The 25,227-nt window shown below is 45.3% G+C and overlaps 1 protein-coding gene across 6 annotated transcripts in view; it reads right to left on the bottom strand.

The window, feature by feature from the left end:
- Window positions 1-25,227, bottom strand: part of LOC121539449 (fermitin family homolog 2) — a 107,897-nt gene that overhangs the window by 5,726 nt on the left and 76,944 nt on the right. For all 6 annotated transcript variants that reach the window (XM_041847950.2, XM_041847952.2, XM_041847953.2 and 3 more), the window contains 6 exons: window positions 16,656-16,763; window positions 13,871-14,005; window positions 10,988-11,037; window positions 9,696-9,820; window positions 9,442-9,548; window positions 9,072-9,296 (listed from right to left, as the gene is read on the bottom strand). In XM_041847950.2, coding sequence (XP_041703884.1) covers window positions 9,072-9,296; window positions 9,442-9,548; window positions 9,696-9,820; window positions 10,988-11,037; window positions 13,871-14,005; window positions 16,656-16,763 — 750 coding nt within the window. The remainder of the gene's footprint in view (window positions 1-9,071; window positions 9,297-9,441; window positions 9,549-9,695; window positions 9,821-10,987; window positions 11,038-13,870; window positions 14,006-16,655; window positions 16,764-25,227) is intronic.

The following is a 25,227-nucleotide window of genomic DNA, read 5'->3' as shown; positions in this document are numbered from 1 at the left end:
ATGAAGGGAAATATAACTTAAAAAAGGATATGTGTGTGTATGGATGTATGAATATATATATATATATATATATATATATATATATATATATATATATATATATATATATACAATATAATACACATACACAGTGGGGGAGAACAAGTATTTGATACACTGCCGATTTTGCAGGTTTTCCTACTTACAAAGCATGTAGAGGTCTGTAATTTTTATCATAGGTACACTTCAACTGTGAAAGACGGAATCTAAAACAAAAATCCAGAAAATCACATTGTATGATTTTTAAGTAATTCATTTGCATTTTATTGCATGACATAAGTATTTAATACATCAGAAAAGCAGAACTTAATATTTGGTACAGAAATCTTTGTTTGCAATTACAGAGATCATACATTTCCTGTAGGTCTTGACCAGGTTTGCACACACTGCAGCAGGGATTTTGGCCCACTCCTCCATACCTTCTCCAGATCCTTCAGGTTTCGGGGCTGTCGCTGGGAAATACGGACTTTCAGCTCCCTCCAAAGATTTTCTATTGGGTTCAGGTCTGGAGACTGGCTAGGCCACTCCAGGACCTTGAGATGCTTCTTACAGAGCCACTCCTTAGTTGCCCTGGCTGTGTGTTTCGGGTCGTTGTCATGCTGGAAGACCCAGCCACGACCCATCTTCAATGCTCTTACTGAGGGAAGGAGGTTGTTGGCCAAGATCTCGCGATACATGGCCCCATCCTTCCTCCCCTCAATACGGTGAAGTCGTCCTGTCCCCTTTGCAGAAAAGCATCCCCAAAGAATGATGTTTCCACCTCCATGCTTCACGGTTGGGATGGTGTTCTTGGGGTTGTACTCATCCTTCTTCTTCCTCCAAACACGGCGAGTGGAGTTTAGACCAAAAAGCTATATTTTTGTCTCATCAGACCACATGACCTTCTCCCATTCCTCCTCTGGATCACCCAGATGGTCATTGGCAAACTTCAGACGGGCCTGGACATGCGCTGGCTTGAGCAGGGGGACCTTGCGTGCGCTGCAGGATTTTAATCCATGACGGCGTAGTGTGTTACTAATGGTCACCTTCCTCATGATCATTGATGCCCCACGAGGTGAGATCCTGCATGGAGCCCCAGACCGAGGGTGATTGACCGTCATCTTGAACTTCTTCCATTTTCTAATAATTGCGCCAACAGTTGTTGCCTTCTCACCAAGCTGCTTGCCTATTGTCCTGTAGCCCTTCCCAGCCTTGTGCAGGTCTACAATTTTATCCCTGATGTCCTTACACAGCTCTCTGGTCTTGGCCATTGTGGAGAGGTTGGAGTCTGTTTGATTGAGTGTGTGGACAGGTGTCTTTAATACAGGTAACGATTTCAAACAGGTGCAGTTAATACAGGTAATGAGTGGAGAACAGGAGGGCTTCTTAAAGAAAAACTAACAGGTCTGTGAGAGCTGGAATTCTTACTGGTTGGTAGGTGATCAAATACTTATGTCATGCAATAAAATGCAAATTAATTACTTAAAAATCATACAATGTGATTTTTTGGATTTTTGCTTTAGATTCCGTCTCTCACAGTTGAAGTGTACATATGATTAAAAATTACAGACCTCTACATGCTTTGTAAGTAGGAAAACCTGCATAATTGGCAGTGTATCAAATACTTGTTCTCCCCACTGTATATATATATATATTTGCGAGAAAAAAAACATATGGGGGAATGGAAGTGATGCAGACAATTACATTGATGGAAGTTACAATCTATCTGAAATATTAAAGCTGATCTACCCCCTAAAAAAAAAAAATATATATATATATATATATATATATATATATATATATATATATATTGTGATGTCACGAGGCTGTGTCCTGGAGGAACGTTACATCCCCCTGAGGTGGCTGCAAACCCAGACAGCTATGGCTCCATCTGCTGGTATGGTCGGGAACTCCAACCCTCTGTGGCCAATCTTCCCACGCAGCTGAAACCAATCAGGGGCTGATGGGCTGGAGTTGTTTTGAAGGGAAGAGACACGGTCTGGAGGGTGGGCTCTGGGAAGAAGAGAATTGTGTTATAATTTCGTTAGTTGCCGAAGACCTTTAATAAAATCCTTGTTTTGGTTGAACCTGGTCTCCTTGCACTACTTGGGCAATCCCGCTGGAAGCTGTGTAGCCTCTCGTGGCATCACAGATGGTGGAGAATACGGGCACGCTCAAGCGTTGATAGTGCATGTCGGAGGAGGATACCGAAGGTTTGATCACCCAGTTTTCCAAGTTGGCCGTAGGCTCCCCGCCGACTGATATGGAGGACATATTGAAAGCCCTTGTTGCTGGCCAGCAAGCCCAGATGCAAGCAAACGTGGCTCTCTTGGAGGAGCAAAAGAAAGCCAACCTTCTGAAGGCAGAGGAATTGCAGTTGCAGAGACAGAGGGTGGTCCAAAATACCCGCCCAATAAAGGCAAGTGACTTTATGTCTAAGATGGGAGCTACCGATGACATTGAGGCATACCTGCATGCATTTGAGGCCACGGCCACTAGGGAAGCCTGGCCCAAGCAACAGTGGGTTGGTCTGTTAGCCCCTTTCTAACCGGGGAAGCGCTGAATGCTGTCCGGGACCTGGGCCCTGACCAGGTTACTGACTATGATGCCCTGAAGTCTGAGATCCTCAGCAGATATGGACTCACAAAGTTTGGTATGGCCCAGCGCTTTCACAGTTGGACCTTCCAACCAGACCAACCTCCTCGGGCGCAGATGCATGAACTTGTCCGAATCGCAAGGAAATGGCTGGATCCGCAGAGGAATACAGCAGCGGCGGTGGTGGAGGCCGTTGTGGTGGATCGTTACCTCACGCGCCCTGCCTTATGAGGCAAAACGGTTCATCAGTCAACAGGCCTTGACCCACGGCTGATCTGACCGTGGAAGCTGTGGAAAAGTACCAGGCCACAGCGGAGATGCTGAATGCTTCCCGAAAAGACCCCAGGAGTGCGGCCCCACCACAAATGGGAAGGACCCGTCCAAAGGACCCCCAAGGTCTCGAACCCAGCCACGTCAGGACTTATCCCGGCTCCAGGGGGAGCCAGAAACCAGGCGGGTCCAAGAAGAGTACACCAGGAGGGGGAAACTTCGACAGTGTTACCGGTGTGGGGAGATGGGACATATCTCCTGGCAGTGTGGGAAACCAGCCGATGAACCTATGCCCACTGCGGAGTCCTCCAGCTCAGCACCCACACACCGTGTTGCCTCGCTCTTGGGAGTCGTAGATGGCGGCCCAGATCGACCCCCCACCTGCCCGGTAACTGTGAATCACCATGATGTGGAGGCCTTACTGGATTCTGGTAGCCGGGCCACCCTGGTGCGTAAGGATTTGGTGGGCCCAACGTGTCTGACCCCGGGAAAGTCCTCCCAGTTTCCTGTGTCCATGGGGACACCAGAGAATACCCCATTACTGAACTTACAATGACCAGCACACGGGGAACCATACACACGACGGCGGGGGTGGTTGATTCCCTCCCCGTCCCTGTCCTAATTGGACGAGACTGCCCAGCCTTTTACCCACTCTGGGAGAGTCTCAGGAGAGGATAACCCGAGTACCTCGGAAACGGAGAGGCAAGACTCATCCTGGGAAGGCTCCGGTGCAATCCTCCGAGTTACTCACTCCCGCCCGGGCTCTGATAGGGATGGCAGGTGCCCAGACCGACACCGAGACTGGTCCGGATACGGGGAGAAGAGAACGCAGCCCAGGAAAGTGCTCCGTTCTCCAGTGAAGAAGACGTCCCAGGCACCCAAGAGCTTCCCCCTCTCACAGGCCAGTATGGTACGGCTCAATTACAAGATCCTACTCTTGCAAATGCCTTAAGAAATGTGCAGGTATTAGAAGGTGTAGTGTTAGGTGATAAGACAACCCTACTTACCCCCATTTCGCAGTAAACCGGGGTTAGTATATCAGATAGTCAAGAAAAATGAGGAAGTGCATGAACAGCTCCTCGTGCCACAGCCCTATCGGGCCACAGTACTCAACCTAGCCCACACACACCCGCTAGGAGCCCCACTTGGGGGTAGAGAAGACTAAGGAAAGAATCATGCAACGTTTCTTTTGGCCAGGAGTACACAAAGAGATAGAGAACTACTGCCGTAGTTGCCCTGAGTGTCAGCAGGTTGCGCCAAAGCCCACATATAGAAACCCGCTCATTCCCTTGCCCATTATCGAAACTCCTTTTGAGAGGATTGGATTAGACATAGTCGGGCCCTTACCGAAAAGTGCCAGGGGACATCAATACATTCTGGTCATTCTGGACTATGCGTCCCGGTACCCGGAGGCCATTCCGCTGAGGAAGGCTACATCCAGACAAATCGCCAAGGAGCTGTTCCGTCTCTCAACTAGTCTGGGAATCCCAAAAGAGATATTGACGGACCAAGGGACTCCATTCATGTCCAGGGTGATGAAAGAACTCTGTGCTTTACTGAAAATCAAACAGCTGAGAACCTCGGTCTACCACCCCCAGACAGATGGCCTAGTCGAACGTTTTAACAAAACACTAAAATCCATGCTGCGGAAGCGGTAGGGAAGATGGGCGCAACTGGGATCAGCTGTTACCATACATATTATTTGCGGTGAGAGAGGTACCTCAGTCTTCTACTGGTTTTTCACCCTTTGAGCTCTTGCTTTCCTACAGACCCAGAGGACTGCTCGACATCGCCAAGGAGGCCTGGGAGGAGCAGCCATGCCAACAGCGGACACTGATCGACCATGTAGGGGGCTATGAGGGAGAGAATGAAGGCCATCTATCCCATGATGCGGGAACACATGGAGGCCAGTCAGCGGCAACAGCAAGCCTCCTACAACAGATCTGCTCAGCCCAGGAGTTTAAGCCGGGGGACAGAGTGCTGGTCCTGGTGCCAACCGTTGAGTGCAAATTCCTGGCAACCTGGCAAGGACCATATGAGGTCATTGAACGCATGGGAGAAGTAAACTACAAGGTGAGGCAACCAGATAAAAGGGAAAACTGAGCAGATTTATCATGTTAACCTTTTAAAGAAGTGGCACGCCAAGAGGCGCTGTTTAGCTCTCTACCCCCACAGAGACCCAGGAACCGGCGCGAGAAGAGGTTCAGCTGGGTCCAAATCTGTCTCCACATCAACGACAGATGGCCCTGGAACTCGTGGAGCAGAACCAGGATGTCTTCTCCTCCCTTCCCGGTCACACAGAGGTGGTCCAACATGAGATCCGCACCATGCCTGGTCGAAACGGTAAACCAGCGCCCGTACCGCGTGCCAGAGGCTCGTAAAGTGGTTATACAGAAGGAGGTAAGGAAGATGCGGGAGTTGGGAGTAATCGAAGAGTCCCACAGTGCCTGGGCAAGTCCCATCGTACTAGTTCCCAAGCCAGACGGTTCAGTACGATTTTTGTAATGACTATCGAAAGTTGAAGCGAAGTGTCTGAATTTGATGCATACCCAATGCCTCGTGTCGATGATTTAATAGACTCCTTGGGGCATGCTCGTTTCCTAACCACTCTTGATCTCACAAAAGGCTACTGGCAGGTGCCCTTGACCCCGGCGTCTAAGGAGAAGACAGCCTTTGCCACCCCGGAGGGGCTCTACCAGTATACCCGACTTCCGTTTGGTCTCCACGGGGCACCTGCCACGTTCCAACGCCTGATGGATCGAGTCCTTGCGCCCCACAAGAGGTACGCAGCGGCTTATTTGGATGATGTGGTTATACAAAGTCAGGATTGGGCCAGCCACCTACCCCGGGTACAAGCGGTGCTGGATTCGCTCAGGGAAGCAGGGCTCACGGCAAACCCGAAGAAGTGCAAGGTGGCCTTCAGTGAGACAAACTACCTGGGGTACACCATTGGGCGGGGGGTTGGTCAAACCACAGGAAGCCAAACTGCGGGCCATACAGGACTGGCCGCAGCCCATCAACAAGAAGCAAGTAAGGTCATTTTTGGGCCTCGCTGGCTACTATAGACGCTTTATTGCAGATTTTGCTACCATAGCGGCACCATTGACGGAGCTGACGACCAAACGCCACTCACGAATGGTGAAGTGGAACCCTGCGGCGGAGGCGGCTTTCCTCAACCTGAAGGCGAGCACTCTGCTCCAGTCCGATCCTGGTGGCACCAGACTTCAGAAGGAATTCATTGTCCAAGCGGATGCTTCGGAGGTGGGTCTGGGTGCTGTCCTCACCCAGGCACATGACGGGAAGAACATCCCATTCTCTACCTAAGCAGGAAGTTACTTCAAGAGAGAAGAACTATTCAACGGTGGAGAAGGAATGTCTGGCTGTAGTCTGGGCCCTGGAGTCCCTTCGGTTCTATCTCCTGGGCCGACGTTTCATGGTGGTATCTGATCACGCCCCCTCTGCAGTGGATGGCCAAGAACAAGGAATCAAACAGTAGAGTAACCAGATGGTTTTTGAGCTTGCAACCGTTTAACTTTTCGGTTGTCCACAGGGCTGGCAAGCACCACGGAAATGCGGACGCCCTCTCCCGGCGTGATGCCTTCTTCGCTGCCTTTACCCGACGAGGACGTCGGTCCCGAGAGGGGGATGTGTGATGTCACGAGAGGCTGTGTCCTGGAGGGACGTTACATCCCCCTGAGGTGGCTGCAAACCCAGACAGCTATGGCTCCATCTGCTGGTATGGTCGGGAACTCCAACCCTCTGTGGCCAATCTTCCCACGCAGCTGAAACCAATCAGGGGCTGATGGGCTGGAGTTGTTTTGAAGGGAAGAGACACGGTCTGGAGGGTGGGCTCTGGGAAGAAGAGAATTGTGTTATAATTTCGTTAGTTGCCGAAGACCTTTAATAAAATCCTTGTTTTGGTTGAACCTGGTCTCCTTGCACTACTTGGGCAATCCCGCTGGAAGCTGTGTAGCCTCTCGTGGCATCACAATATATATACCTTTTTTTTTTAAAGGACACAAGAAAAAAAAAGAGCATTGTGCTTGTTATTTGGCCTGCCCAGTTTGCTTTCTCTTATGTAAAACTGTATGTTTGACTAGGAAGTTAAGAAACCATCTAGTCCAACTCCCAGTGATCTATACATTCCTGTGCGTATCCGCTGGGATTGGAGCACGGAAGTCCCATGGGGGGGGTCAGAGAAGAGGAAGTCCCATGGGGGGGTCAGAGAAGAGGAAGTCCCATGGGGGGGTCAGAGAAGAGGAAGTCCAGTTTGGGGGGAAAGGGAAAGAGGAGAGGCAGTGTCCTGCAAGCATCTCTCCCACAGCACAACTAGCTGTCTGACAGAGTTGTCCCACAGTACAACTAGCTGTCTGACTGAGTGGTCCCACAGCATAACTAGCTGTCTTGACTGAGTGGTCCCACAGCACAACTAGCTGTCTGACAGAGTTGTCCCACAGTACAACTAGCTGTCTGACTGAGTGGTCCCACAGCATAACTAGCTGTCTGACTGAGTGGTCCCACAGCACAACTAGCTGTCTGACAGAGTGGCTTTTCTCAGCCTGGCTTCCCATTCTGCATTCCCAGGGAGGACTCATTTCCTGAAGCTCCCCTCCCAAACATACACAAACACAAACACTACAGAACAAACTCTCACAAAAAGCACACAATGCTCTTCAAAACTTCCCTAGCTAATCCCACCGCCAGTGGCCCTGTCCAGCCAGAGATGAGATGAGTGTTTCATGTGGTGCCTTAGGGACATCCCTTGCCTGCCTAGCTAGGCTCCGTTGGGTTGGAGCTCAGCCTCACACTGAGACAGAGACTGGATATGGGCCAGAACCACAGCCCCATACAGACAGACTGCCCCGCAGGTCTGGGTAGAGAGGCTGAAGCAGTGAGAATTTGAATGAGATCTGAGTGGGAGGCCCATTTTCTCTTAAACATGCACACTACAGACTATACACACTCTCACACACATTTCCTGTTTTTGGGCAGCAACGCCGAATAAACAAGTTTGGCTCTTTCTCTTTCCTTTTTTGGGACAGAAACACAATTTCAGTGTGATTCAGCGGAAACGGATGTCCACCCAGGATAGACATTTCCTGTTTGATGAGCTCTCCCCTCCTCCCTTCTCACTGACACACCATGAGTGGTTCTTCCCCATGCTCTTTTCCTAGACGACCCAGTAACACGCCAGGCTGAAGCTATGGTTACAGTCCAAACCCAGACTAGTACGGAGTCACACTTAACCACCACACACTCCAAAATAACTTCCCTCTTTTCCTATACAGCTTAATCAGAACCACATTGAGTGAGTAAGCGAGGGAAGGCCACTCCCACTCCCATCTGTGGAGTCATGTGCTCAGCAGTTCCAATGTACAGTATATACATCAGCCTGTTATTTACATGGGAATTTGCTAAGTACAGAGCACAATGTTCCTGCCCCTTAAACAAGTTAATCTCTGCCTATGAGGGCCTAATGCGTAAGTGACTTCTCATCATTGGTTGGCTTTTGGTGGTTTGCTTCTGAGTTCTCAGTGAGACAACTCCTTTAGGTTGTGTCTGGATTTCTCTGTCTGTCTCTCTCAATAGTCTTTAGCATTATATTATTTTTCTCTTCTCCTTTCCTTCTTGAGCACAGATCTGGAAGGACATGGATGGGTGAAATTAACATGGTGGACCTCTATCCAGTCAACTAGCTTCCTTGCTAGTCACCTTTCAGTTATAATGACAGAATGGAGACGAGGGAAGGAAGCTAGTTTAGAGTAAGGAGATAGACTTTGAGCCTCACTTGTGGTAATCCTCCCTTTTAGACTGCTGAGTGCATGGTCCGCTGTCATTGGATCCCCTTGGAGAGGGAAGGAGGGAGCGAGAGAGGGAGGTTGCATTCCTGTGCAGGACAACCCAGATGCCAGGCGGCGCCCAGCTGGGGTGCATCAAGGGGGTAAACAACAATCTCCCCCTGGAAGAATTCCCTCCCTCCCTCCCAAGGCTATCTTTCAACTTTCACCTGACTAACATCAATGCATCTAAATATAGTTAAGCCAGGGTTGCTTTCTGCTGCCATAGACTTGTCTGTTCACTCGCAGTGTATGTATCTGCATGCATGCATATTTGAGTCCAGGGCCATTCAGCTGTAGGCTACATAAAAGGGGTCTCCTCTCCACACAGACCCTGGTTATTTCAGTTACCTGCTTGTTCTTGTACTTCTTCAGGTAGCGCGGTGACACCAGGCACTCAGAGTTGATGTCGTTGGTGACGGCTGGCTCCGCAATGAACTGGGGGTCAGGGTTCATGTGCTGCATCTTGAGGAAGGATAGAATGTTCTGGACCTCCAGGTTGTAGGAGCTGTCTGCCATTGTCTTCCCCTTAGAGGCCAGGCGGCATGCCGCCATCCAGTGGGCATACTGCTTCTCCTGCATGGGGAGGGGAGGGAGTAGACAGAGAGAAGGATGGTGGTTATGATTATAAGATGACTATATGGACTGCATTTACAGTATCAGTGTTTCCCCCCGGGGGGGAGGGGGGTCTTCCTGCGGGAGGCCAGAGAGCCGTACTCACAGCGTCACACCGCAGCCAGATCTCGTTCATGCCGTCAGCTACAGGGATAAGCAACTTGATGTTGAATTTCTGAGCGGAGATGTTGACATCTGGTGTCACCTCGCAACCTACAAAAACGCGGAACAGTTCAGAGAGGAAAGGGGCGGGATGTGGTCAAAACCATCTATCACACACTATTGGGGATCACACAGACTCAGGTCATAAAGGAACTGTTGCATTCTTTAGTGTGTGTGTGTATGTGTGTGTACTCGTACCTCTTAGATTCATTTGGAGAGAGGGTGTCCCATGAGCCTCCTCTTTGCTCTTGTAGCAGGAAATTGTGATGTCCTTGAACGTGCACCAGTACTGCTTGTAGCCTTTCAGTGTCAGTTTCTTTGGCCTGTAAAACACATAGAACAGAGAGAAAAAGAGCGACGGGGGTTGTCAGTTCTGCTTGAATCACAAAACACATAGCTTAGCATCGCTAACCCAACCCCAGACACCAAGAGGAGAGCCGTCGAGCCTCATAAAAAAGGGGGGTACTTTTCTTCCACTTAAGAGGGGCCAAGTCTAACTGAAAAAAGGAGAGAGAAAGAAAGAGAGAGCTTTCTCAGCCTCCTTCTGTGGTCCATAACGGAGTCAGCAGCATGAACGGGAGAGGAGCCAACGTTGGGCATGAGTTTTAATGGAAGACAATTACTGTGGAAATGCCTCTCCGTAATAGTTTACAGCTTATATTTTTACAACATTATTAAAGAGCTACCTGCTTGTCAGCACGGGCCTGTGGCCAAAAGGCTATTATGGCTAGGGCCAGGGGTTTTTACTCGCCACCATACCAGACCATGAAAAACTCTGGGCACCTAGCTATGTATAAGCTATTGCTCTGTGCCCTAGTTAGAGCCTATAATATAATAATAATAATAATAATAATAATAATAATAATAATATTATAACATATGCCATTTAGCAGATACTATGTCCAAAGCGACTTAGTCATGCGTGCATAGATTTTATGTATGGGTGGTCTCTTGAATCGAACCCACTACCCTGGTGTTACAAGGGCCATGCTCTACCAACTGAGCTACTGAGGACCAATATAACCCGCCATGAGCTAAAGAGGACCATTATAACTGGTCCTAGTCCTAACGTAAATCCGAATCCCTGCAGTAATCAGTGTTTTTGTTACATCCTGAGCCCTACCAATCAGCTGGCCCTGGGAACAAGCCCGTCCACAAACACAATCCATACAGCCCAGTTTGATACTGAACAGACAACAGCTCTCCAATTTGGGCCCAAACCTTGTTTCCTGCTCCCATAGTATTAGATTTAACATCCCAAGGACAATGCCTTCTTGAAAGGCGCATCGCCAGTCATTAGCAGACATCAAGGAAGGGCCAAAATGAATCAACGGAGGCAGTCTGGATTTGGGAGGAACTGGCTAGTTGGCCCGTTGCCACTGATCTAAGGTCAGTTTAGAATGTCCCCCTAATGGATTTCAGGATGATACACTGATCCTAGATCTGTGATTAAAGACAACTTCTACCGCCAAAGCAGTTGTTGAACTTACTTGAAGACTTTGACGTAGTCAGCCAGTTCAGGAATGGACGTGATATCACCCTGAGAGGAAGAGAGGAACAAACATGTTTAGTGCTGGTTGAATGGTTATTATTGATAAAGGACAAGGACAGGATTATAAAGCACAACTTTAACAATGACCTCAAGTTTGACTTTCTATGTTTGCAATGTCATCGCTCAGAGTTGCATATAAAATAAAACATTAGTTAGGTAATCAAGCTTCAACTTCCTCAGATAAGCTGTATAAACTTCAATTTGTTGGGGCAGGCACTTTTAACAATGGCCACATCATGTGATATCCCCGACCCATACAGAATTTATCAATTATTTATATATACACTAGATGACTGACAGGGGTGCTGTTTTGAAGCCACCGCACCTTCAGCTTCGCACTCCCCCACCATTGTAAAAAATATTTTGGAAGCTATAGAAATGTATTTCTTAATGTCTACATTCTTTTTTACAACGTTTATTCTATTACAGATACCTAATGCATACTTTTAAATTATATTATGTGAGCTAAACATACAAATAATCAAATATATAACATTTCCCTTAAAGGTTAATTGTTAGAAAATGTTACTGTCCCCACTACAACAACAAAATACTTAAATACATGTAATTTTGTCCTTGAAACATTTAATTGAAATAGTGTAGAATTCCATTCATTCCTATGGAGGACTGCTAGTACTGGGGAGTGCCAATATGGCCGACCGGTGGCTTCAAAGCCTTTCACTGGCCAACACATTGCATCAGCAATCTAGTGTTTATATACATAATTAGAATTTACACCTTCTGAAGTAGCTTTTTGCCTTGCAGTGAGTTTTAAGTGAGAAGTAGGCATTGGTCTGAAGCCGAAAAAGGGAATGTGCACCACAATGCGTACTTCACCGATGCTCACCCATGCTCTAAGATTTTCCAGCACACAGCCTTGACCTACTATAGTATCTACGTTGGTCTATTGTACTTCCAACAATGTGTAGGCAGGTTGCTTAGGATTCAAACCTTCTCAAACAGCCTGACTAATTTCCATGGTTTTTACACAGCAATAAAAGTAAAGTAAAAGTACACAATAATGACAAATGGCAACTGAAATAATGTAGTTATTAGTATTTATTTTATATTAACAGCTGATTTTCCAGCGGAAAAGGGAAAAACCAGAAACCCATTTAAGGCAATATATGGTGTAAACTGAATTATTCTTCACTGATCTCTTGTAACAAGACAATCGAGAAAGCTGCTGGAAAACACACAAAATAATCAACATGTACCATTAACATGAAAATGTACTTAAAAGTTTACTGAAGAAAGGCCTAGTAGGATACTACATTACCTGTAAACAATAGTGAGTTATTACAAAATATACAATTTACAATCGTACATTCATCAGATATAGTTCAGGGATGGCCTTAATTGCTCTTTAAGCTACAGGGTTATGCAGGATGTCTTGTTCAAGCCTAGTTCTACCACACCTGATTGTACTATTCAAGGTCTCGATGAACAGCACGGGGCTTGAACAAAAAAGCCTGCATAACACTGTGGCTCGTCAATAGCAATTTTGGTAACTCCTGATCCAAACCCTGTGACAAATGACAAACTGCTGAGAAACACCTGTAAAATACAAAGTCATTAGACAAGTACAAAACACTTAAGAATACATATTTACAAATCTGACATTGGATAGGCACTCTAAATCCTTTAGCTACAAATGTCCTTAGTAATGCTGTCCACTCCAGTAAAAGAGCACACATTCCCACATTTATAAATGGCAGTATAAATATGAAAACAGATGGGAGTACTCATTTGGAAGAGAACAAAGGCTACATAAGTGCGACTGATAGTGTACGATACGCTTATTCAGATATGCAAAGTGTCAGTAGTTTTCCAGTTCCACCCGGGCCAGCTTGACACATTTCTTAGCTTCTCAAATGAAAGAAAGTGGCGCCAGAAAAGGAGAAACGTTTACAACGTGTCCATTTGTCCTGTAGAGATGGAGTGCATCTGACAGATGAGGGCAACAATGTCTTACTTGAGAGTTTGAAAGCTGGTCTCCACCATTTTCTCCTCCGTAGTAGCAAGACAAGCGTACCAGTACACGTCACACTCCCTGTCCCTTGCCACTCAACAATGCCCAACGAACCCAAAGGCTCTTTTAAGAGACACTTAATAAATGAAAAGGAGCATGTTTGCGCGCCGGTGTGTGTGTGTGTGTGTCGGTAAAGGGAGGGGGGTGTCAAAATCTATACATGAAAGAGAATGGTCAAAATAAACCCTCTGGTAGGCGAACCCAGGACCTTCAAATCCCAGGGCGGTGACGCCAACCGTTACGCTACGAACCCTGTTATAGATTCATCAACTTGACACTATTTAAATGGACAGTCTGGTGATGACAGCACGCGTTCATTCTGTACTGATTGAACGTTTATTTATCTTGCTTGGTAAAAAAAAAAGTCTAAAACAGTTGATGTGTTCAAAACTGTTTCATTTTATCACATAGCTAACCAAGTTAGCAAGCATGGCATTTTATTTTGACTGCACACAGGTCACGCAAGCAAGCAATGATCATTAATATGTTTGTTCTTTTACTTGGATGCTTCGTGTGCAACCCACATGCCTGCTACTTTTTACTTGTGGATGGCGACTTCAGGTTTCGGGAATACATTGAAAAGTAACTTGACACTGTGTTGATCAGTCAGCACAAATTTGGATTATAATGACAAGAATAGAATTTCATTGAGAGAGGAGGGAGTGTTCTGAATTACAGTAAAATGCAGTAGTTGTACCAGTGTGTTGGAGGTCTTGCCTCCCTCCAGGGTGATCTCCAGGTCTGACAGGGTTAGGGTTGTGGTTAGTATAGGACAGTAAGGTGTAATACCAGGGTGTTGGAGGTCTTGCCTCCCTCCAGGGTGATCTCCAGGTCTGACAGGGCAGCGTCCACCTCGTCCACCTCCTTCTCACTGTTGTTCATGTGGTTGTCTGACGACATGATGGACAGCTTGTTGATGTGGTACTGGGGGACAGAGAGAGAAGGGGCTAATGTTTAGCCTATAGTCCTTTACCCTATATGCCATGACAGTGAATAATGTGCCAACACCAGTCTCCTGTTTGATATTGTGAATGTCATTAGGAAAATAATGACTGTTAATGTAACTTTTCTGTTTTGCTCCACTGGGTTTCGTTTGGATGTACATTGGTAGTGATTGCCTAGTCCCTTTCATAGCATATGAAGTGGTAAAAACACGATGATTGTCCAATAAATACTTCTGAGTTTCTTTGGGTTTTGTAGAAGTCAGTACCATGAAGCACTAACTGGTAGTTAACAATAATTATTTTGAATTCTTTGAAGCGAGTACCAGAAAATACCCATGTTACCACATTTCTCAGTAAATACGAGGTCTACACCATCAAAATATGACTGTAAAACAAAGCATTCATAGACAATGGATAGTGTGTGCGTACAGTGTGTAGAAACCATGTCTGTGAGACAGAGAGTGGCTTTGGGGGGGGAAGGGGATTATTTAGTAGGGGAAATGGTGGGAGGGTCTAGATGCCGCAATCTCAGCAGATCTTAAGTGACTGTAAATGTGTCTTTACTAGGAGCACATGTGAGTAGTGCAGACTTGGGACATCACGTGCAGCATTTCTGCATTGATTCACAATGGAAATACCATCTAGTCTGGTCAGAATCCTGTTTGTAATATTGGGACGAGTCTCTGGCCTTACCTGGCCATTCATTCACACTATCCTCTGTACCAACATAGAGCCAGTCTCACCATGGTCTGGTCTGGTCTACCCCCCCCCCCCCAGTGGCACTAAGCCTATGACTCACCAACACTAAATACAAGTTGACAAACTGTATATATACTGTCAACCCAACCCACCTCCTACTCCCTCTTGATATGAATGAACAGCTGCCTAGTCAAAACTGTTCGCTGCTCTGGCACCCCAATGGTGGAACAAGCTCCCTCACGACGCCAGGACAGCGGAGTCACTCACCACCTTCCGGAGACACTTGAAACCCTACCTCTTTAAGGAATACCTGGGATAGGATGAAGTAATCCTTCTACCCCCCCTTACCCCACCCCCAACAAAAAAATTATAATATTGTAAAGTGGTTATCCCACTGGCTATAAGGTGAATGCACCAATTTGTAAGTCGCTCTGGATAAGAGCGTCTGCTAAATGACGTAAATGTAATGTAAATGTAGAGGGAGAGAGCGTGAGTTAGAGAGACGGTGTGGGGGTGAGAGAGGTAGAGGGGGGAGGGAGAGGGAGAGGAAGATAGGCATATTTCAGGACACACTGCGCTTCTGCGGCCATAGCCAGCGCAGTGTGTCCATAATGTAGGACAAAGGCTTCTCCCTCCATGTCACCACTTCTCCACCTCTGACGCCCACGCTCTACTGACACTGGGGAAGGGGGGGATGGGGTGTGTGTGTGTATGTTTCTGGTGCGTACATGTGTGTTTCTAGCGCATGTGTTTTGTATGTGTAGGGTTGGAGTTGGGGGCAGTAGGCTGACTGGCAGGCATGCCCTGGGCCTTTATCCCCACTCTCTGGGCAGGATTCCAAATACACGCTTGTTTACTGTGCTGGACATGGCGGGCTAATCGCTATACTTAGCCACACTGACATATCCAGGTGATAGCCAGCTCCCTGGACACAGAGACCACTCAACTCTTACTGTAATAAATCCATCCCTTCTCTTCCTGCCTGACCTCTCAGTGAAACCATAGCCATGATTGTCACAGCTACCTTTAACTTAGCAAGAGATAACGATAGATAGCGGCGCTAACAGACAGAGACATGCTAGCTGCTAATCCAAACACACTGCAGATTAGCATCTGTGTATGGTGTATTAATAAACACCCCGGCCCCTGTTGAAGACCCCAGCACGGTAACACCTTTCAATTTAAGTGGGGATATTGAGGAATGTGTAGGAGGCTACAGGTTGGGTTGGGGTTGGAGTGGGTGGTCCATCTGGTGGGATGAGTCCAGTGTAATGGTTACTCTATAATGACCCGTTAGGGTGAGGACACACTGGTGTCCCCATGTCCTGTCACTCAGGCTTTACGAGGATTGGAAATAACAGGGCTGCCCTGGGCTCAGGGGGCAACCCAACCCCCCCCAAATCCTACCTTCACTCTCCTTCCCGCTCTTCACTATTCCTCTTATATTACACAACATGTATATAAGAAGCAGTGACATAACCGATAGGTCCACAGCAGTTGTTAACTATGGGGTTGAACAGCACTTGAACAAGTCTAAAGTGTCAGTGAGGTGTCTAGTCTCACCACCTTTAATGGCAGGAGTCTGGAGTGGGTTGTTTCTAGAAACAAGGCGTCACAGACAGGATCATTTGGTTTTCATTGCAGTTGCTCTGTGCAAGCATACAGCCCTGCATACAGTTAATAGGAGGACCATGTTTCTGTGTACTGCTGCAAAGCAGATCAGACACCCACCACATCAGAGTCTCAACACTGGGCAACATGCCCATTCAAATAATTTGCTGTTCTTCTGTGTTCTGTTCGCAAGGCAGTGAGCCCATAGAGAAGGTAACTACTGCAGGGCTAAGTAAGCAGTCCTCAACCAGGACAATGAACATGATCCCTACACACACGCACAAACACACACTGACACACATATAGTACACAGGTCTCACCTGCAGGGCGGCGAACATCATCATCTCCTCCTCAGTACACTCTATTTCCTCCAGCAGGATGGCCCACTTGGCCTGCTCATAGAGCTGGTTCACCCGGATGGCATCGTACTGTGGGGGGAAGAGAACAGATACAGTTAGCCCTGGCACCAAGCCTGTCTCTTCACAAGCACATAGCATAGACAGACCCACACACACATCACTCCGAGACAGTCCAGCTGAGAAAACAGGACAGGCCAGAGGGGTACTTCCTCTCCACTCTACGCCCCCAAAATCTGCCAGCTGCAGAAGGCTGGTGGAATTGTGTGTGTGTGTGTGCATGTTTTGAATGTGGTATTAACATGTTCTAACCACTGGTAGACGATCAGATACTCACAGCAAGAAGCTATGATTTCACTATTACTGAAACAGGACACAGATGGTAAATATAAAGATCCAGTCCACCTAAAACACTGGAGACCCCTTACATTTCAGTGTTGTGATGCCAAAATCCTAGCAAAATGCATAGCGCATAGAATTAAAAAGGTATTGTCAGATATTATTAAACCTAATCACAGGTTTTTTACATGAACGATATATTGGAGCTAATATAAGACAAGTACTGGAAACAATAGAACACTATGAAAAATCTGGGAAACCAGGCCTGGTATTCATAGCTGACTTTGAAAAGGCCTTTGATAATGTACAACTGGAATTTATATATAAATGCCTGGACTTTTTAATTTTGACCCTTAGACAATGGGTTAAAGTTATGTATAGTAACACCAGGTGTAAAATAGTAAATAATGGCTACTTCTCAGAAAGTATTATAATAATAATAATAATAAGTCATTTAGCAGACGCTCTTATCCAGAGCGACTTACAGGAGCAATTAGGGTTAAGTGCCTTGCTCAAGGGCACATCGACAGATTTTTCACCTAGTTGGCTCGGGGATTAGAACCAGCGACCTTTCGGTTACTGGCACAACACTCTTAATCACTAAGCTACCTGCCGCCGCCCGTATTAAATTGTCAAGAGGAGTAAAACAAGGCTGTCCACTATCGGCATATCTATTTATTATGGCCATCGAAATGTAAGCTATTAAAATCAGATCAAACAATAATTTCAAGGGGCTAGAAATCCAGGGCTTAAATACAAAGGTGTCATTGTACGCTGACGATTCATTATTTCTTTAAAATATGCAATTTGGATCTCTGCACAGCTTCATTGAGGATCTAGATCAATTTTTCCAACCTCTCTGGATTAAAACTGAATGATGATAAGTGTACCATATTACATATAAGATCTCTAATAAATACAACTTTTCCATTACCGCGTGGTTTATCAATAAAATGGTCAGACGGTGAAGTGGACATACTCGGTATTCATATCCCGAAATAAATAAATGATCTCACTACAATACATTTTAATAGAAAGTTAGCCAAATTAGATATGATTTTGCTACCATGGAAAGGACAATACATGTCTATTTGTGGAAAAATCACCCTGATTGATTCTTTAGTCATATCCCAGTTGAACTATTTACTTACGGCCCTGCCTACACCTAACGACTTGTTTTTTCAATGAGCAAAATAATATTCCACTTTATTTGGAACGGCAAGCCAGACAAAATTAAACGGGTCTATTAATATAATGATTATTAAATATTAAAGCATTGGACCTCTCACTAAAGGCTTCAGTCATACAAAAACTATACTTAAATACGATCTGCTTCTCTAGCAGATTAGTAAGAATGGCTCACCCCTTGTTCAAGAATGGCCTTTTTCTCTTCATTCAGATTACAACCTCTCACTTTCGGTTATTTGAAAATTAAACCATCTCCAAAATATAGCTATTTTTAAAACAAGCAATAGAAAATGGTTGCAATTTCAGTTTAATCCCCCAGAAAAGACCAAACAAATATTACAACAAATATTATGGTTAAACTCAAATATACTAATTGATTGAAAAAAAACATTATTTGGGGGGAAAATAAATAAAAACGGTATTTGTAAATTATATCAGAAATAGCACTGGAGGAGTTGTCACACATGCAGTTAACTAAAATGGAGGAGGCAAGTGGAAAGGGGAGAAGGTAAGGAACTTGTCTGTTGGCCCTGCATTAAAGAACAAAATTGGCTAAAGAAAATTGTGATAAATAAAAAACGATACCAGTTTCATTTAAGGACCAAAACATTGACAGCTGTACCATACAGGTTGCAAAATAGTTGGGAGGAGATTTTCGATGTACCGATTCCATGGCACATGGTTTATGAACTGATACACAAGACGCCGGATTCAAAACTTAAGAGTTTTATAATTTAAATAATTATACAAAATTCTTGCAACCAATAGAATGTTATACAGTGCATTCAATCATGACTAGTCTCCCAGTCCCTACCGCTGAAAAACATCCCCACAGCATGATGATGCCACCACCATGCTTCACTGTAGGGATGGTGCCAGGTTTCCTCCAGACATGACACTTGGCATTCAGGCCAAAGAGTTTAATCTTGGATTCATCAGACCAGAGAACCTTGTTTCTCATGGTCAGAGAGTCCTTTAGGCGCCTTTTGGCAAACTCCAAGCGTGCTGTCAAGTGCCTTTTACTGAGGAGTGGCTTCCGTCTGGCCAATCTACCATAAACGCCTGATTAGTGGAGTGCTGCAGAGATGGTTGTCCATCTGAAAAGAGGAACTCTAGAGCTCTGTCAGTGTGACCATCGGGTTCTTGGTCACCTTCCTGACCAAGGCCCTTCTCCCCCGATTGCGCAGTTTGGCCGGGCGGCCAGCTCTAGGAAGAGTCTTGGTGGTTCCTAACTTCTTCCATTTAAGAATGATGGAGGCCACTGTGTTCTTGGGAAACTTCAATCCTGCAGAAATCTTTTTGGTACCCTTCCCCAGATCTGTGCCTCGACACAATCCTATCTCGGATCTCTACGGACAATTCCTTCGACCTAATGGCTTGGTTTTTGCTCTGAATGCACTGTCAACTGTGGGACTTTATATAGACAGGTGTGTGCCTTTCTAAATCATGTCCAATCAATTGAATTTACCACAGATGGACTCCAATCAACTTGTAGAAACATCTCAAGGATGATCAATGGAAACAGGATGCACCGGAGCTAAATTTCAAGTCTCATAGCAAAGGTTCTAAATACGTATGTAAATAAGGTATTTCTGTTTTAAATGTTTTAACATTTCTAAAAACTTGTTTTCACTGTCATTATGGCATATTGTGTGTAGATGGATGAGAAAAAACATTAATTTAATCAACAATAAAATGTGGAAAAGGCAAGGGGTCTGAATACTTTCCGAATGCACTGTATATATGGGTGATACAACCATCCCAGCTCTGCAGATTTTGCTGCGAAGAGACAATCATTAGATCTCTTGTTTTGGTACTGCCCATATGTAGCTTGTTTTTGGTCGCAGGTTCAGGAATGGCTGACAAAATGCAACATTTACTTGGAGCCAACTCTGCAAATAGCACTGCTGGGTCATAGTCAATCGATCAATAATATAATAATACTCTTAGCAAAGGTGATTGTCTTTCATTTACAATCTGTAGAAACTATGACAATAGAAAGGTTCAGAACTTTTGTGAAACATCACAGCACAGTGGAAAAATATATGGCAGCTAGAAATCAAAACTGGATGGTCTTCAGAGATAGATGGAAAGGTTGAGGGTAGCCAAGGCTGGGACTAAAAACAAACAAAAGATAACTAACGTCAATTATACTGTCCGTGAAATGTATGTAGTATGTATAAACTGCAAGTGGAAGCATAAGTATTGTTGTCCATTAGTTTACTCCAATTAGGGGAGGGGTGGTTGGGTTAGGGGAAAGTAATAAAGAAGGAAAAAAATATATATTTTTATTTATTTATTTATTTATTTAAACTTTATTTAACTAGGCAAGTCAGTAAAGAACAAATTCTTATTTACAATGACGGCCTACACCGGCCAAACCCGGACGACGCTGGGCCAATTGTGCACCGCCCTATATATACACTACCAGTCAAAAGTTTATTTTCTACATTGTAGAATAATAGTGAAGACATCAAAACTATGAAATAACACATATGGAATCACGTAGTAACCAAAAAAGTGATAAACAAATGTTATATTTGAGATTCTTCAAAGTAGCCACCCTTTGCCTTGATGACAGCTTTGCACACTCTTGGCATTCTCTCAACCAGCTTCATGAGGTAGTCACCTGGAATGCATTTCAATTAACAGGTGTGCCTTGTTAAAAACTAATTTCTGGAATTTCTTTCCTTCTTAATGCATTTGAGCCAATCAGTTGTGTTGTGACAAGGTAGGGGGGTATACAGAAGATAGCCCTATTTGGTAAAAGACCAAGTCCATAATAAGCAAAGAAAAACGACAGTCCATCTTTACTTTAAGACATGAAGGTCAGTCAACACGGAAAATTTCAAGAACGTTTCATCAAGTGCAGTCGCAAAAACCATCAAGCGCTATGATGAAACTGGCTCTCATGAGGACCGCCACAGGAAAGGAAGACCCAGAGTTACCTCTGCTGCAGAGGATAAGTTCATTAGAGTTACCAGCCTCAGAAATTGCAGCCCAAATAAATGCTTCACAGAGTCCAAGTAACAGACACATCTCAACATCAACTGTTCAGAGGAGACTGCGTGAATCAGGCTTTCATGGTCGAATTGCTGCAAAGAAACCACTACTAAACGACACCAATAAGAAGAAGAGACTTGCTTGGGCCAAGAAACATGAGAAATGGACATTAGACTGGTGGAAATGTGTCCTTTGGTCTGATGAGTCCAAATTTGGGTTCCAACCGCCGTGTCTTTGTGAGACACAGAGTAGGTGAACGGATGATCTCCACATGTGTGGTTCCCACCATGAAGCACGGAGGAGGAGGTGTGATGGTACTTTGCTGGTGACACTGTCTGTGAATTATTTAGAATTCAAGGCACACTTAACCAGCATGGCTACCACAGCATTCTGCAGCAATACGCCATCCCATTTGGTTTGCCCTTAGTGGGACTATCATTTGTTTTTCAACAGGACAATGACCCAACACATCTCCAGGCTGTGTAAGGGCTATTTGACCAAGAAGGAGAGTGATGGAGTGCTGCATCAGATGACCTGGCCTCCACAATCAACCGACCTCAACCCAATTGAGATGGTTTGGGATGAGTTGGACCGCAGAGTGAAGGAAAAGCAGCCAACAAGAACTCAGCATATGTGGGAACTCCTTCAAGACCGTTGGAAAAGCATTCCAGGTGAAGTTGTTGAGAGAATGCCAAGAGTGTGCAAAGCTGTCATCAAGGCAAAGGATGTGTTGGCTGCTTTTCCTTCACTCTGCGGTCCAACTCATCCCAAACCATCTCAAATTGTTTTGGTTACTACATGATTCCATACCTGTTATTTCAGTCTTGATGTCTTCACTATTATTCTACAATGTAGAAAATAGTAAAAATAAAGAAAAACCCTTGAATGAGTAGGTGTGTCCAAAATTTTGACTGGTGCTTTATATATTTACAAAAATATACACTACCGTTCAAAAGTATGGGGCCACTTAGAAATGTCCTTGTTTTCCATGAAAACATACATTAAATGAATTTGAATAAGAAATATAGCAAAATGCAAAGGAAATGTAGTCATTGACAAGGTTAGAAATTATGATTTTTAATATAAATAATAATTGTGTCTTTTGCTTTCGTCAAAGAATCCTCCATTTGCATCAATTACAGCCTTGCAGACCTTTGGCATTCTAGTTGTCAATTTGTTGAGGTAATATGAAGAGATTTCCCCCCATGCTTCGTGAAGCACCTCCCACAAGTTGGATTGGCTTGATGGGCACTTCTTACGTACAATACGGTCAAGCTGCTCCCACAACAGCTCAATAGGGTTGAGATCCGGTGACTGTGCTGGCAACTCCATTATAGACAGAATACCAGCTGACTGCTTCTTCCCTAAATAGTTATTGCATAGTTTGGAGCTGTGCTTTCGGTCATTGTCCTGTTGTAGGAGGAAACTGGCTCCAATCAAGTGCCGTCCACAGGGTATGGCATGGCGTTGCAAAATTGAGTGATAGCCTTCCTTCTTCAAGATCCCTTTTTCCCTGTACAAATCTCCCACTTTACCACCACCAAAGCACCCCCAGACCATCACATTGCCTCCACCATGCTTGACAGATGGCATCAAGCACTCCTCCAGCATCTTTTCATTTGGTCTGCGTCTCACAAATGTTCTTCTTTGTGATCCGAACACCTCAAACTTCAATTTGTCTGTCCATAACACTTTTTTCCAATCTTCCTCTGTCCAGTGTCTGTGTTCTTTTGCCCATCTTAATCTTATATTTTTATTGGCCAGTCTGAGATATGGCTTTTTCTTTGCAACTCTGCCTAGAAGGTCAGCATCCCGGAGTCGCCTCTTCACTGTTGACGTTGAGACCGGTGTTTTGCGGGTACTATTTAATGAAGCTGTTAGTTGAGGACCTGTGAGGGGTCTGTTTCTCAAACTAGACACTAATGTATTTATCCTCTTGCTCAGTTGTGGACTGGGGCCTCCCACTCTTCTTTCTATTCTGGTTAGAGCCAGTTTGCGCTGTTCTGTGAAGGGAGTAGTACACAGCGTTGTACGAGATCTTCAGTTTCTTGGCAATTTCTCGCATGGAATAGCCTTCATTTCTCAGAACAAGAATAGACTGACGAGTTTTAAAAGAAAGTTATTTGTTTCTGGCCATTTTGATTCTGTAATCGAACCCACAATTGCTGATGGTCCAGATACTCAACTAGTCTCAATAAGGCCAGTTTTATTGCTTCTTTAATCAGCACAACAGTTTTCAGCTGTGCTAACATAATTGCAAAAGGGTTTTCTAATGATCAATTAGCCTTTTAAAATGATAAACTTGGATTAGCAAACACAACGTGCCATTGGAACACAGGACTGATGGTTGCTGATAATGGGCCTCTGTACGCCTATGTAAATATTCCATTAAAAATCAGCCGTTTCCAGCTACAATACCCATTTACAACATTAACAATGTGTTTCTGATCAATTTGATGTTATTTTAAATGGACAAAAGAATAGATTTTCTTTCAAAAACAAGGAAATGTCTAAGTGACCCCAAACTTTTGAACGGTAGTGTGTGTATATATATATATATATATATATATATATATATATATATATATATATATATATATATATATATATATATATATATATTGTGATGTCACGAGAGGCTGTGTCCTGGAGGGACGTTACATCCCCCTGAGGTGGCTGCAAACCCAGACAGCTATGGCTCCATCTGCTGGTATGGTCGGGAACTCCACCCCTCTATGGCCAATCTTCCCACGCAGCTGAAACAAATGAGGAGCTGATGAGCTGAAGGTTTGGGAAGGGAAGAGACACACTGAGGGGAGTGTGTGGGGGTGAAGAGACACAATCTCCAACCTGGGCTCTCTGGAGGACAAGAGTGCTGCACGTCCACTTCCATGAGGAATATAAGGATTTGGAGATACTTACCTTTGGGAAATACTCACCTTTGGATATATGCACCTGTGGAAATACGTGTGGGACATTTGGAAGGACGTTTTTGCTGGGTTGGCCACTAGCTGCAACGTGGAATACAGTAAGACTGGGGAAAAGTTATTTGAGCGAGGGAGAGTTATGATTTTGGATGTGGAAGAGACATCCCTGAACTGTTAACCCTTAAAGAGCCACCAGAGAACAGAATTGTGTTATACTTTCGTTAGTTTCCCAAGACCTTTAATAAAATCCTTGTTTTGGTTGAACCTGGTCTCCTTGCACTACTTGAGCAATCCCGCTGAAAGCTGTGTAGCCTCTCGTGACATCACAGATGGTGGAGAATACGGGCACGCTCAAGCGTTAATAGTGCATGTCAGAGGAGGATACCGAAGGTTTGATCACCCAGTTTTCCAAGTTGGCCGTAGGCTCCCCGCCCGACTGAAATGGAGGACATATTGAAAGCCCTTGTTGCTGGCCAGCAAGCCCAGATGCAAGTAAACGTGGCTCTCTTGGAGGAGCAAAAGAAAGCCAACCTTCTGAAGGCAGAGGAATTGCAGTTGCAGAGACAGAGGGTGGTCCAAAATACCCGCCCAATAAAGGCAAGTGACTTTATATCTAAGATGGGAGCTACCGATGACATTGAGGCATACCTGCATGCATTTGAGGCCACGGCCACTAGGGAAGCCTGGCCCAAGCAACAGTGGGTTGGTCTGTTAGCCCCCTTTCTAACCGGGGAAGCGCTGAATGCTGTCCGGGACCTGGGCCCTGACCAGGTTACTGACTATGATGCCCTGAAGTCTGAGATCCTCAGCAGATATGGACTCACAAAGTTTGGTATGGCCCAGCGCTTTCACAGTTGGACCTTCCAACCAGACCAACCTCCTCGGGCGCAGATGCATGAACTTGTCCGAATCGCAAGGAAATGGCTGGATCCGCAGAGGAATACAGCAGCGGCGGTGGTGGAGGCCGTTGTGGTGGATCGTTACCTACGCGCCCCCTGCCTTATGAGGCAAAACGGTTCATCAGTCAACAGGCCTTGACCACGGCTGATCTGACCGTGGAAGCTGTGGAAAAGTACCAG

This window comes from Coregonus clupeaformis, chromosome 25 (genome assembly GCF_020615455.1).
Source record: "Coregonus clupeaformis isolate EN_2021a chromosome 25, ASM2061545v1, whole genome shotgun sequence".
Lineage (NCBI taxonomy): Eukaryota > Metazoa > Chordata > Actinopteri > Salmoniformes > Salmonidae > Coregonus > Coregonus clupeaformis.
Note: the sequence above shows the minus strand (reverse complement) of the source record. Positions and strands in the feature narration are given on the sequence as shown.